Consider the following 14,861-nt stretch of genomic DNA (forward strand, 5'->3'; position numbering starts at 1 on the left):
ATGACGTCAATCAATGCGTGTGACGTGTTACGGCGTGATGACGTATAGGCAGCAAGAAGCATTTGCGCAAGGCCCAGGTAGTGTGAGTACAAACGGGCCTGGGGCGCGGGAGGGGGGAAAAGTACCCTAAAGCCCGGGGCGCGGTGCTGAAGGACAGTGTGAGTGCGCCCTAAATCGTCCGTAGGTGTGAATGGTTGTCTGTCTCTGTTCGTCTCTATGTGTCCTGTGATAGACTGGCGTCCTGTCCAGGGTGGACCCCGCCTCACGCCCGATGTCAGCTGGGATCGGCTCCAGCCCCCCCCCCCCGCGACCCCGACAGGGACAAGAGGCTGAAGATGAATGAATGCTGATTGGACGTAACTGAATGAAAGTGCAGCCTGTGTGGTAACGCTTTATCCTGTTTAATGAAAAACAAAAAGCTCAGAGCTCAGGTTTGCACGCAGCAGCGCAGGAAACACATGATATTCAATCAAACCACACCAGGCAAATAAAAATCTCTAACCATTTAAATAAAAAGGAACTTAAGATGCTCTCTCAGCTAAAGTCTCTCCATCACTTCTTCATTTCAGCTGCTTTTCATCCTCTTGGTCTCCACGCCGCGCGCAGCTGCTGCCTCCTCCTGGTTCCTTTTGGCACCTCGGCTCCCGTCAGTTATCTTGTCCTCGCCGTCGTTCCCTCTCGGCTGCCTCAGCTCCCTCCTCTCCCTCCTCACCTCCATCTCTCCGATCTCCTCGGCGAAAAGGGTTTTCAGTGCGGGAATGAGCCTGGGGAGGGTTTTAAAGTCCCCAAAGTGAATCTGAGCAAAGAGGAAATAGAGAAAAAGTGTCAAGTGACTGGGCCAGATGTGATTTATAACTCCTGGAAAATACTCTTTTACAGTGCAGCAAACTTCTGTGCTGGAAGAGGGAAGTGTCTGTTCATGTGCTTCAGGACGGTAAACACATGTGCGTGTGTGTGTGTGTGTGTGTGTGTGTGCGTTAAACCTTTGACGCGTCTGCTGTCGAAATAATCCACTGAACTTTTAAAAATCGAGGCTCAAAACTCTACTGTCTTCCATTTTACCCCTTTTCTTAAATCATAATCTTAGAACTCCTCGTGTTTGTTTAAAGCAAATCTTCCCTTTTTTCCGGCGTGTCGCACAAACCTGACTTCAGCAGATCCATCTGGGAACTCTGGTTTGGAGATCGTTTGAGGGTGAAAATGTCAGAAAGGAAACATGTGGGTAAAGGATATTTTCTCGTTTGTGTAACGTGAATTTACGGATCAAAGGCCCAATTTCAGGAGACCAGGTGGAGAGATTAGATCTCCACACTGGCCTGGGAACGCCTCAGGATCCCCCAGTTAGAGCTGGTTAATGTGGCCCGGGAAAGGGAAGTTTGGGGTCCCCTGCTAAAGCTGCTGCCCCCGAGACCCGACCCCGGATAAGAGGCTGAAGATGAGATGAGATGAAGCTGCACATACACTGGCGCCTCGCCTCTCGCCGCATCAGTTCGTCGCCGTTTCTCGCTCTCTCTCACAGACCACTCTAACGCTCTGTTGCTCTGCTCAGAGGCGCGTGACTCGCAAGCATTGATGGCGGTAGGCAACTGCATGGAGCGCTTTGATGATGACAGGCAGGACGCTCAGCCAATCATTGGTCCGACTTATCAGAAATAGGAGAATTAAATATTGATGAGTTTCAACACCTGGTGGATTTCTTTTACATTTCAGTGCCGTACGTTTAGGACACTGAAATGACGTCTTATTTGAAACCTTTCAAGTAAAGTAGCACTTCATATTTATATCGATCAAAGCTCATTAGTGATTCCTAGTTCCCAACTCAAGGTCTATTTAACAGCTTTACCAGGTCGCTCCCCTTCAGCTGAAAGCCGGGGAAAAAGCTAGTAAACGCACCTTCAACATGGAGTGTTTTCTTTTGGATGATTTGTGTTAGGGCGGAAAGTTACGCCGTGTTTGGACGTGTGCATCCAAGTTTCTCAAAGCCCAAAGTGAAGTTTTTAAATGTCTTGTTTTGTCCAAAGACGTTCGGTTTAATGAGCTCAATACTGACCCAAATAATTCCAGTTAGGCTTTTTAACAAAGTCGAGCAGGAAACGGAAAATTCAGCGCCCTCTTAAATTCCAGATTTGGATCAGGGATCATCTGATTAAAGAAGTAATGTACTTTTGCTGATTCACTGGTGTGAGACACACACACAGACACGCACACACACACACACACACACACAGACAGACAGACAGACAGACAGACACGCACACACTTTATATTCTCTTTTGACAGACACAGTTTATACTGTGCTGAGCCCGAGTGTAAAAACTAAGTTGAAATGATTCAGGTGCAATGGTCCAGAGCAGAGAGACTTTAGTTGCGTTTGTGTGCATGAACACGGGTTTGTGCGGCGGTACTCACTCTCATGTGGTCGAACGATATCCCCACTCTGTCGTTGCAGTCTTCGCTGAACAGAGGGATCTTGGCGTAACGCTGGCTGAAGTGGTTCAGCATGATGAACTCGGCGTTCATCTTGGTGCCGACGGCGATGGCCTGGGAGGTGGTGCTGTCAGAGAACATGAGGCAGAGTCAGATTCACTGCCCCTCTCTCTCTTTAGAGCTCAAACTAAAGAGGGAAACTGTCGATGGGAATATTGTTTTCTGCGAACATTAAAGATGTTTCTGTGAAAACAGACTCTCACTCCGGCACCATAAAAAGATGCAACATTCAATGTCTACCTAGAGATTTAACAGAACTACGTGCAAACAGCCCATAAAGTGTGTTTCTGCTGTTGCCTCAGAACTTTAACTGCAGCCTCTTTTTCCTCTTTTCATCCTTTTTTTTTATTAATTTCCATTAACTGCATTAAAGTGTTTGTGCAGCTTCTTAAAAAGGTCAAATTCAAGCATTTCCAAGGCACCGAAACCAAGGATTTCCACACATCCAAAGCTTTTATCAGCACTTCTGAACCGTCCCTTTAAATGCAACTGCAGAAAATAAACTTACAGAATGTAATTAGTCACTTCGGTCGCCTTCATGACGCCACGGAGCTCGACTGAAAACCCTTTTTAATTTTAGCGCCCATGTAACGTTGCCGCCCACTGCACGCCACGTACAAACTGCATCTGCCTCCGAGCTTATTCCTTTCTTTTATCGATGCCAGCGTGTTTTTCTGACAAAAAAACGTCAATCTTTGCATCTACGCGGCTGGAAACTTGCAACAAGAAGGAGTCATGGCGGTCCAGAGTGTGGCGTTACAATTACATCGCCGAGCAGAATAAAACAGTTGCTTTGGTTCCACACAGAAAACTGATCAGGAATCGGATCAGATATCCCAGCATGCCTTGTGCGGCGTGTTAAGACTTCCACCTCACATTTCATTTCTGTGCAATGCATTGTGGAGGCGTGGCGGGGAGATGGAGGGAAGGACCCGCTCCTCACTTGCGTAAAGTTGAGGTCGGGGCCACTTTCTGTAAATCAGCGGCATCCAGCGCCTCATCTCAAAAATCTTTCAAACTAACGGTCGATCTAAAGTGAAGCCAGATTCAGCAGCTTGCATCCCGCCTCAAGTTCTTTTGGAAACACATTTCTGAGTTGCCCAACGAGCCGCCATGTTTGGTCCGGTTGAAAATCCAGGAGCAGACGGCCAGCGAGTGAAAGCGCTCGTCCAATTGGCTGCAGCCAGTGCGTTTTTTCGCCTGTTTTCGCAGTTTGTCGTTTTAATGAGGAGAACCGAAGCACCGTTAGTGACGCGCCCATCAAGGGTCCGACGCTGAGAAGATCGTGTGCTCCTCTGCTTCTTATGGATCAAACCCCAGATTATGTTGAACATGAAGCATCGCATTCAAACCCGAGCGTGTTCCTAACCTTAAGAACAAAGTTAAACAGTTTCCGAACTTCCCAAACCCTCGTCTGTTTGTGCCGTTTTTTTTCACCCACCTGTGTCTCTTCTCCACTGCCTCCTCCTCCAGCCCGTCCTCCAGCGTGGCCTCGTGGATCAGTAACGTTGCATCCTTTCCTGCATTAGAAAAATCAAAAATCAAATCACAGAGCAGCTCTTCCAGCCTCTTCCTGTCCCGCGGGAGATCGATCAGGTAGTCTGCGTGCTGGAGCGTCGGCACGCCCCTGTGTGTCTGAGGAACTGAGCCGTGTGTAATGAACAGGCGTGGGATCCCCTCGCCGTCTCCGGGAGCCTTTCGCTTGGACAGAATCCAGTCAAGCAATTTAAAAAGAGTCAATGAAGTGGGATCCCACATGAACCATGAGAGGAGCTGCCAGCGACGAGACGGATCCAGAGTATTAAGAAATATTAGATCAATTATTCAGAAACAACCCGAGCTGCAGTTATGAGCCCTTTACATGAACCTCTGCACGATTTGCTCTTCCAGACCTGCGCGCCTGTGTAGATACACGTGAGTCACACTTTAATCATGCTGAGTGGTACTGACCGATGCGCACGAAGGCGTTGCAGGGCATGGTGTCGCCGGAGAACGCCAGTTTCCAGCCGGACCGGTGAGTGAAGCTGCAGGCGAAGGCGGCGTTACAGTGATGCACTCTGCACGTCTGGAACTGAGGCGAATGGAAAACATGAGTACCTTTAAAACAAATTAATAAAAAAAACATTTTAATGCTGAAGGGTGCGACGCTGAAACACCTTCTCCAGATCGTTGTTCTTCAGCAGCGCCCGGATGAACGGCTGCGTCCTAGGCAGCGGTGCCTCGGCGTCGTCACAAAGCACTTTGTTCGGGACAAGGCTGAAACACAGAGCAGATGTCACAAATACAATTCTACAGCCAACTTCATTATTATTAGAGAGGGAAAGGTCATGTCAGGGCGCACGCACGCTGTCCATCCGTACCGTGTCCAAGCGCGTTTCACGGCTAAAGTCTGGTTCCTTTGACCAGTGTGAGTGCAAGCGTACCACACCTAGGAGCGGCACGCTTGCCGTCCACGGCCCGTCTGAGAGAGGTGGGCTTTTGTAAAGCACGTTTGCACATGTACGAGCACGAGCGTGCGCACATGTACGAGCACAAGGCCTACAGCGGTTCTGACGTCATTTTCTGTGCGCCTGTTGGGACATAGAAAAAAGAAGGAGGGACCATGCACGGACATTTAAAACAATGGCCGCGAAAGGTTCACGTTGGTGTGATGCGGAGGTTTACTGCAGATTTGGTCGATGAAAAGATTCAAAAACAGTCGACAAGACGCACAAAAACTCCGAGGTCTACGGAAAGATCTGGAAACAAAGCCACGCATCGCCATGACGTCATCAATGCGTGTGACGTGTTACGGCGTGATGACGTATAGGCAGCAAGAAGCATTCTCCGAGGCCCAGGTAGTGTGAGTACAAACGGGCCTGGAGGGGGGACAAGTACCCTAAAGCACGGGGCACGGGACGGGCGGACAGTGGGAGGGCGCCCTGAGTATAATCACAGGGTTTATCTCTACACTCTAATACAGGACTTGAGTAAATGTACTAGAGTACTTTCATTTTATGCTGCTTTAAGAGAAGATCTTTATTCTTTGTGTCCACGTACTTGATGTTGTGGAGGATCTCCTGGCAGTGATTGTGATACTGGTTGAGCCAGGTCATGATGTGGACCGGCGCCACCAGGACGACTGGGCTGAAGGCCTTTCCTAGCGTCGCCTGAGAGACACACACACACACATTTACAAACAGGACGTGACCAAAGGAAACTACGGTAAACATCAGTCATGTCCTCCTTTACTCACCAGCGCTCTCTCCCGCTCATACAGCAGCATCAGCAGCCCCTGAGACACACACATGAAGCTTGTCGGCTCAGTTTTGTATTATCTCACACATTAAATCCACGACACAGCGATGGTGTACATGTGCTTACCGTGTGGTGGTCGGCGTGCATGTGTGAGATGAAGACCGTTGAGATCTTGGACAGAGCTTCGTCCACGGCGTCCCCATAGTGTCTGCAGAGCTGCCCGAAGGTCCCCTCGCCACAGTCCAACAGCAGTGACTGACTAGGGCTGCACGCACAGACACAAACTTCAAACTAGAATCTAAATGATCTCAGGAATTCATCGGTGCCAACAACCTCATGCTAGCTTAGCAGGAGGAGGCTTAATAACGCTAAGTTAGGCTAAATGTTGGCGAGGGAAGAACGAGGGGTCCCTCGACCTCTGGCCTGGGGATATCCATGTCATCTAAGCACCCAAGCCCCCAACACAGCCACTTCCTGTTTGATCCAATCAGGAAGTGCCAAAAACTGCAGTTCTCTGAGTGTCCACTAGGGGCAGGTTTCATAACAGAGCAGTTTCTCAGTGACCCCCATGTTAAACAGGCCGTTTTCACAGCATCATTAAACCTGTTTAAGGACAAAAGAACATTCTAGTCTGTGTGTTTAGCTCAGATCTCCATGACAACACTGAGGGGGAGGGGCTAGTTTTTATTTTATTGGAGGTTAAAGTTTATGAATAATTAGGGGAGTGGCCTCTTGAGTGACAGCTAGCCTCTGGCCCTCACTTCTCCTCGGAGGCAAACGTCAGCCAGATGGACGTACGCCCCTCCCCCCAATGCCTTTTTTGGTAAGAGGAAATGAGGCGGAGTCAAAGTCTGACTAGATGGAGACTCCCGTAGGCGTGGACGACTGGATCAAGTTGAGAGAACGGACCTGGACGGAGACGCTGCGTCCATTTTATACACAGTCTACGGTACAAACACATCATCATATCCCCCGAGATCCGTACCTGATATTAACCAAAGTGCCGCTGACGTTTCTGATCTTCATGGGCAGAGCCGATCCTGTTCCCAAGAAAACCACCTCCGGGTATTTCCCTCTTTGCTCTGCAGCACAAAACATAATCACACTTCTACAATGATCCATGACAACACACTTTCACAAGTGAGAAACATTTTGTTTGGCTTTAAAACTGAAAAGAAAAACTTCCCTGTGGGGGTTTTTGAAACTCACCCGAAAGTTCTGCAGCGGCGTCAGTGGAGCAAATCTTCCTGCACTTGTCCACTTCTTCCAGAAAGTTTGGGACCTCGGAAGCCTCCCTCACAAACTCCTCGGCGTTGCAGGAGGGGATGGCGTCTCTAACGAACGAGACACAGAGTCAAGGAGACACACACCACTGCCCGCAACAACGCCGACGGGGAGAAAAACAGGGATTCTTCTCACAGCTGACCTTGACGCGCCTCTACAAGACTTGACAGAAAGAGCGGAGGAGGAAGAAAACACACTGACACCGGAGGTTATAAAAGAAGAAGAAGAAAGCGTCGGAGTGCAATGGTGCGTTCCAGATTGTTTTCCGTGACGAGGTGGCGCTCGGAGCTGCGGAGCGATGTCGGCTAAATTGGGGCAGATCGAAGGACAAACTGACCTTTGCCACTCCATCACGGGTCTGAGCTGGAACTTGAGCATTCCCTCGGCTCTGACGACGGGGACGTGCAGAGCAGCCGCAGCCTCCTGGGGAACACACACACACACAAGCACATAAACGCTTTGATCGCTTCTTTTGATGCATGGCTTTGTGAACTCTGCGTTTAAAATGTTGTTACTGGGAGCAACGAGGACAGGAGTGTGTGAGAGAAAAGTGCAGCGCCGTAAAACACCACAGAGCAAACAGGAAGTGGGAAACTTTAGTTTACATCATTAAACACACACGAGCGCACACACACTCCAGTGCATCTGGTAATCTGTTATAAAAAGGAGAAAAACATTAGCAATAATAATAAAATATAATTTTACGTACTTACTTATTATATATTAAAATAAGATATAATAATCATAAGACACCCAACTGAATAATAAATGTTACTGTATCAAAAATATGATATTATAATCATCATAATAAAAATAATTGGATAATTAAAATATAAGTGTATTAAAAATACTAAAATGTTATAATTATTGAAATAAAAATTGGATAATTAAAATACTAAAATGTATTAAAAATAATTTAAAAAAGTAATTATTAAAATAAAATATAATAAAATCAATTGAATAATATATGATAATCATAATCAAGGATTTAAAAAAATCTAGTTTTAAATACATTTTGGAATTAAAAAGGAGTTTATGAGCAGAAATATATTTAAATGACAGAAGATTTGTTGATGCAGGAGTTCATTTTTAAACATGAGACGTATTTTACCTGTAAATTACACTAAACTCTCATTTAGACGCTCCACAGAGTTCAGAGTGAATAGAAAAGATGTTCTGTGTAAAAAGACAACAGGGAAAAACAGATACGTGCTGATTTTTAACCCCTTCTGTTCTCAAATCACCACCGTGTCTTTTCACCTTAACGTATGTCTAATTGACAGAAACCCCGTAATGTTTTTGCACGTTCGTTACGGATCTTTCGTACCTTTGTTGTGAAGGACTGGAGTTGTGGGAAGATCTCCGGGTGGATCATGTGCAGCTGGGCTTGGATCTTGTAACTCCTGACGTTGTGGGACGTGCAGACGTGTTCGTTAAGGATCAGGTGTTGCGTGGTGGAAGGAAACCTGCAGAAACACGCGGAAAACTCTCACATCTCAGCGTGTTTGAGGCGAGACAACCGGCGAAAACACACCGCAGCACTTACTTCCATCAAACCATCTTTATTCTGAAGGTTTCTACAACATGTATAAATGAGTCACAGCCTCATATATACATTTTAGTCCTAAAAAACAGCCTCATTTATACATTTTAGTCCTAAAAAACAGCCTCATTTATACATTTAGTCCTAAAAAACCGCCTCATTTATACATGTTAGTCCTAAAAAACAGCGTCATTTATCCATTTAGTCCTAAAAAACAGCCTCATTTATACATTTAGTCCTAAAAAACCGCCTCATTTATACATTTAGTCCTAAAAAACAGCCTCATTTATACATTTTAGTCCTAAAAAACAGCCTCATTTATACATTTAGTCCTAAAAAACCGCCTCATTTATACATTTAGTCCTAAAAAACAGCCTCATTTATACATTTTAGTCCTAAAAAACAGCCTCATTTATACATTTAGTCCTAAAAAACCGCCTCATTTATACATGTTAGTCCTAAAAAACAGCGTAATTTATCCATTTAGTCCTAAAAAACAGCCTCATTTATCCATTTAGTCCTAAAAAACAGCCTCATTTATACATTTTAGTCCTAAAAAACAGTATTTTCTGATGCATATTTAAATATAAGAGTTCAGAAAGCTTAAGACACAGAAAAGTAACAGTTTGGGGGTTTTACACAAACCTCTCCATCCACTCTTGGTATCGATCTGATGCCAAAACAGAGTCCGGAGTCATGTGGACCACCAACACCGTGGGGTCCTCCGCCTCTCCTGTCTGGTATCTAAGAGGAACCGCGCGCTTAAATTAAATCTGTTTCGTTTCACGTAAAGAAATCCTGCTGTCACACATCAAAGGGAATCAAATGGTTACCTCCTCAGCTGCGGATTGGTGCAAACCCCCTCGACGAACTCCTCAGATGGACACTCGACGACGATAAACACGGGTCCGGGGTCGGTGGGAGTGCAGACCTGCTCCGGGCGGATCTGCACGACGACACAAAGAAAAACGGTTCGGATCTGCAGCAGAGTTAAATAAGGAGGTTGTGTCGGACGGAGCGCAGCGGTACGACACCTCTTTGCCTTCGTACGTGACACTTTTCCCGTCCTTCAGAGCTGCGACGAGCGGACCGATGGCTGCCGTGCCTCTGTGGAGGGAAAGGTTCGGCACATTATCCACAGAGTCTCTGAAGCTTTAGTATACAAAGTTTAAATTAAATTAACGTAGTGTTAAAACAAACACACGCTGGTTCTTCAGTGTCACATTTTGCTGCTTTTCCCTCAGAATCCACTGCTTATTAACTGTTAATTAACTGTTAAATGCACTCACACGGGAAAACCCAACTCCTTGCCTTTAAGCACTAAGAAGTTCCCTTTCTTGGGATGGACCTGCAAAAGAAGAAGAAGAAGAAGAAGAGGAAGAAGGAGGTCAGATCTAAATCTCATCATCTCACCCTGGATGACATAGTTTCTAAAGTTTCTCTCACCTTACATATGAAGGAAACAACCAGAGAGGAGTCTGAAGGTGCGTTCTGTCTTTCACCTACAAGATACCAGACGGTGAAATACGTCACATCACGACTTCTGACACTGATCTTTATTTATTTCTTTTATTTTGAAAGTTCGTGCAGTGCAACCAGAGTATTTCCCTCTGTATGTAAAAACACAGCCCTAGAAGAGAAAATGTATAACAGAGCAAAGGCTAAAGTGTGATAACTTCACAGAAATGTGCCCCTCACCAGGACTTCCTGGATTGTCTCCGTGGCTGTCAGGGGGCGAGGGCGGACTCCGAGAGGGGCCGCTACTGCCCGACTTTGGGGAGACTTTTCTGCCGTCGCCCCTCACCTGCGCTGGAGAGTGAAGACAGACACAAAACAACATCTCAGCAAAGACACACTTTAAAAAGTGAATCTAAAATAAGAAAAAGGCAGGAAAGACTCACCGAAGATCGGCACTTGATAAACGGTCATGGTGTCGTCCGCGTACGCCTCCTCGGTGTAGGGTCGAACGGCTGGGAGCGAAGCACACAATCAACATCACACCACACTGATACCACGCACAAATACTGCTCACTCAGCTCAACGTACACAGCTTGATGTCTCCCAGGTGTCCAGAAAAGGACTTGATGGCGTTCAGGTAGTTCTCCTTAGATTGGAAAAAAGGTAGAAGTAGAAGTGAGGATGTGTTTCTTTTCTTTTAAAAAAATAAACCTGCTGCAGACGGTAAATCCGGTTTCTCACCAGCTGCGGGGGTCCGGAGAGGACGCACTCGGGCACACCGGTGTCCTTCAGGGTTAAGATCATCCCTGCACAGGAGACAACACACAAACCGTCGTCCAGCTCAGATATACATCGAGTTAATGATGAGAACTCATCTTCTGCAGCTGCTCGACCTCCAATAATGAGCCTGAGTCTACAGAGCTACAGTCACTTTGGCTTTTTGTTTGCAAAACTTCAACATTATTGTTTATTTTATAGAACAAATCTACTGATGTTTTCTGGGACACAGCTGCTAAACGCTCCACGTTGTTCCTTAGGGCGCACTCACGCTGTCCTTCCGCACCGGGCCAAAACAGGTTTCGCGGGTAAAGCCTAGTTCCTTTGACCAGTGTGAGTGCAACCGTACCGCGCCTACGAGCGGTACGGTTGCCGACCACGGCCCGTTTGGGAGAGGTGGGCTTTAGTAAAGCACGTTTGCACGTGTACGAGCACGAGAGTGCGCACGAGTACGAGCGCGAGGCCTACGGCGGTTCTGAGGTCATTTCCTGTGCGCCTGTTGGGACATAGAAAAAAGAAGGAGGGACCATGCACGGACATTTAAAACAATGGCGGCGAAAGGTTCACGTTGGTGTGATGCGGAGGTGGAGTGTTTACTGCAGATTTGGTCGATGAAAAGATTCAAAAACAGTCGACAAGACGCACAAAAACTCTGAGGTCTACGGAAAGATCTGGAAACAAAGCCACGCATCGCCATGACGTCATCAATGCGTGTGACGTGTTACGGCGTGATGACGTATAGGCAGCAAGAAGCATTCGCAGAGGCCCAGGTAGTGTGAGTACAAACGGGCCTGGAGGGGGGGGACAAGGACCCTAAAGCACGGGGCACGGGACGGAGGCACAGTGGGAGTGCACCCTAACTGTCCGTCTGCTGTTTGCTGCGGAAACTCTAAAGCTCCGGATGTGGGTTTTCTCCGGGTTCTCCGGTTTCCTCCCACAGTCCAAAGACGTGCAGGTGTTCGGTTCATTGATGACTCTAAATCACCCGTAGGTGTGAATGGTTGTCTGTCTCTGTTCGTCTCTATGTGTCCTGTGATAGACTGGCGTCCTGTTCAGGATGGACCCCGCCTCACGGCCGATGTCAGCTGGGATCGGCTCAAGCCCCCCCCCCCCCCGTGACCCCGATAGGGACAAGCGGTTGTAGATGAATGAATGTTACGGACCTGATAAACCTCCCACCGTCTCCCAGCTCATCCTGGTCAGGAAGATGTTGTCCAGTTGAGCAGCTTTCAGTCTGTCAGGAGAAAAACACGTGAATATTAATAACAAACACCTGCGTCCGAATGACTCCGGTGATAAACGAGGCGGGTTTTGAAGCAGCTCACTTGTGTTCGTGCATGAGTCTCTGTGTTCCTTCACCGCAGTTGAACAGGTATCTGCAGCAGAGGGGAGGGGCGAGACAAAACAGGTGGATTAGATCAGTGGTGTCATTTTGGACTCTAGATCTTAAAGCTCTGTTATAATAATACATCTATGATCACGGACGTATCATGAGACAAACGGCCCCTGGGCACAGACATGTAAGAGGCCCCCCGCTCCGTCTGCGTAGGAACAAGACACCCAAATTCAAACTGTCCACTTTGAGTCGATTTGTTGTCATTTTGTTCCTCCTTGTCATTTTACATCCATTTGTAGTTGTTTTGTTTGTCTTTGTTATTGTTTTGCAACAGTTTTTAGTCATTTTGCATCTTTTTGATGTAGTTTTGCATCAATTTGTTGTCGTTTTACATCTATTTATAGTCATTTTGCATCTCTTTTTAGTCATTTGGCATCTCTTTTTAGTCATTTGGCATCTCTTTTTAGTCATTTGGCATCTCTTTTTAGTCATTTTGCATCTCTTTGATGTGGTTTCGCATCTATTTTAGACATTGTACGTTTCAATGTCATTGTTTTATTTCTGGCTGTGGTCATTTGACATCCATTTTTAATCTTTTGCGAGTGTTTTTCATCATTTTGTGTCTATTTCCAGTCATTTCCCTTCTCTTCGTGGTTCTTTAGCATCCCTATAGTCAGTTGTTGTCTCTTTCTTGTCACTTTTGGTGGTTTTGTGTTTACTTGTGGCATCTCTTTGTGATCATGTTGTGTTTTTTAAGCAACATTTCATGAGTCAGGGCCTCTGACTTTATGAAACCCATGCAAGACTAATGTTTCTTCTGAAATAGGGAATATAATTAGGCTTTTATGTGACTCACACAGCCCTGGCTTCAAAGTAAAGGCATTTAAAGTCATTACCTGTTGAACTCGGAGAAGACATACAGTGAAGCGTTGTTGTCTCTGCTCCCGGCACCGACCACCTGCACGTACACCGTGGACGGGCCGTGCACTTCCTGTCGTCTGCCCCGGTTCTCCTTGGTCTTCACCCGCCGCAGCGGCTCCTTCTGCTTGGCTTTCCTCGGACCCAGCGGCGGCCTCGTCTCCGGGTTGTCGTTGTGATTGTTCGTGGCCATTGTTCGGAAAAACTGTGAAACAGTCCGGTGGAGAGAGAAAGGACAGCGAGCTTCAGCCGGAGCAGCAGCGCAGAGAGCTCTGCCTCTAATAAACACGAGTGAGCGGAGCTTCAAACGGACTGAATTCATAATAAACACGAACAATTATTTAAAGAAGCGGCGCCAAAGAATCATTTAAAGCTCCTTTAAACATTTCCACGCGCGTTCATGAGCTCATTATTTACCTAAAACGAGCTGAGTGCGCGTTCAGGACTTTACAGAGGTTAGGTTGACACATGGAACACGCTTCTTCCGGAATCTGATGATGACGTTGACGAGCCGCGCCGCTGATTGGTCGGTGGAATTATTTAGCAGGTGTACGGACCAATCACAGCAAAGGAGGCGTGGCTAGAATGCCTCCTTGAAGAGGACTGTAAACAATCTACTACAAAATAAAGCGACTTAAAATAAATACAATTACTCATGTTCAGTTATTATGAAAGTATTTTAGTCTTATTATTATTATTATTATTATTATTATTATTATTAGTAGTAGTAGTAGTAGTAGCATTAGTTATATTGTATTATATTATATTATATTATGAAAGTATCTTAGTCATATTATTGTTATTATTATTATTACTTATATTATTGTTATTATATTATTAGTTATATTATATTACATTACATTATATTATATATTGTATTATATTTTGTTATAATATATTATATTATATTATATTTTATTATGATATATTATATTATATTGTATTATATTATATTATATTTTATTTTATTATGATATATTATATTATATTGTATTATATTATATTATATTTTATTATGATATATTATATTATATTGTATTATATTTTATTATAGTTTATTATATTATATTTTATTGTATAATATATTAGTGGTGGCAGTGGCTCAGTCCATAGGGACTTAGCTCGAAACCAATATGGACCAAGAGAGGAGGGTGGACTAGTGGCTTGAGAGCCGCATTTCACCCCCTAGGCACTGCCGAGGTGCCCTTGAGCAAGGCAGAGAACCCCAAAAGTTGCTCTGGGTGCTTCTCACGGGGTATCCCTCTCGCTCTGACATTGCTCCAGTAATGCAGGTGTATAGGACCAACAACAAAAGAGTGAAAAGTGAATTTCCCCTTTATTCTATATTATTATCTTAGTTATTTTATGTTTATTATGTTTAAAGGAAAATCTTACTTTTTTTACTGCGCACCTGCAACCCTCTGCACAACCACCTGCAGCTTCCCACTCTCTTCATCATGTGGGCGATTCATGACTGCATCTGATTTGACTTCTAACTGCTCCTGTTTTTAACTGGATTTCTCTGTTTTCATTTTTCTGTCACTTCACTTTTTATTTCAGATTTGCTGTTTCTGTATTTTTCAAATGTTTGTGTTTTTATCTCGGCTACATTGCAACATTGTACCCCGAATTGTGGGAGGAGGCCTCAGGGAAGACCCAGGACCAGGTGGAGAGATTAGATCTCCACACTGGCCTGGGAACGCCTCAGGATCCCCCAGTTAGAGCTGGTTAATGTGGCCCGGGAAAGGGAAGTTTGGGGTCCCCTGCTAAAGCTGCTGCCCCCGAGACCCGACCCCGGATAAGAGGCTGGAGATGAGATGA

General features: G+C 45.6%; 1 protein-coding gene across 2 annotated transcripts; it reads right to left on the minus strand.

Moving 5' to 3' along the window:
- Window positions 1-385: 385 nt before the first annotated feature.
- elac2 (elaC ribonuclease Z 2) lies at window positions 386-13,519 on the minus strand. Of its 2 annotated transcripts, XM_083931476.1 has the most exons (25): window positions 13,458-13,519; window positions 13,019-13,245; window positions 12,112-12,162; window positions 11,950-12,020; window positions 10,751-10,815; window positions 10,598-10,655; window positions 10,453-10,521; window positions 10,250-10,360; window positions 9,998-10,053; window positions 9,841-9,899; window positions 9,586-9,658; window positions 9,385-9,497; window positions 9,197-9,295; window positions 8,336-8,474; window positions 7,346-7,431; window positions 6,934-7,058; window positions 6,710-6,806; window positions 5,851-5,989; window positions 5,723-5,761; window positions 5,527-5,636; window positions 4,644-4,743; window positions 4,438-4,558; window positions 3,929-4,007; window positions 2,410-2,554; window positions 386-796 (listed from the first exon to the last, which is right to left on the minus strand). In XM_083931476.1, the coding sequence occupies exons 2-25, from the start codon at window positions 13,231-13,233 to the stop codon at window positions 566-568; spliced, it is 2,451 nt and encodes an 816-aa protein (XP_083787602.1). In that variant the 5' UTR covers window positions 13,234-13,245; window positions 13,458-13,519; the 3' UTR covers window positions 386-565. The 2 variants fall into 2 exon arrangements, with proteins under 2 accessions (XP_083787602.1, XP_083787601.1); XM_083931475.1 differs by having other exon boundaries at window positions 13,019-13,492.
- Between the last annotated feature and the right edge of the window lie 1,342 nt (window positions 13,520-14,861).

Source organism: Echiichthys vipera, assembly GCF_963691815.1.
Source record: "Echiichthys vipera genome assembly, chromosome: 17".
NCBI lineage: Eukaryota > Metazoa > Chordata > Actinopteri > Perciformes > Trachinidae > Echiichthys > Echiichthys vipera.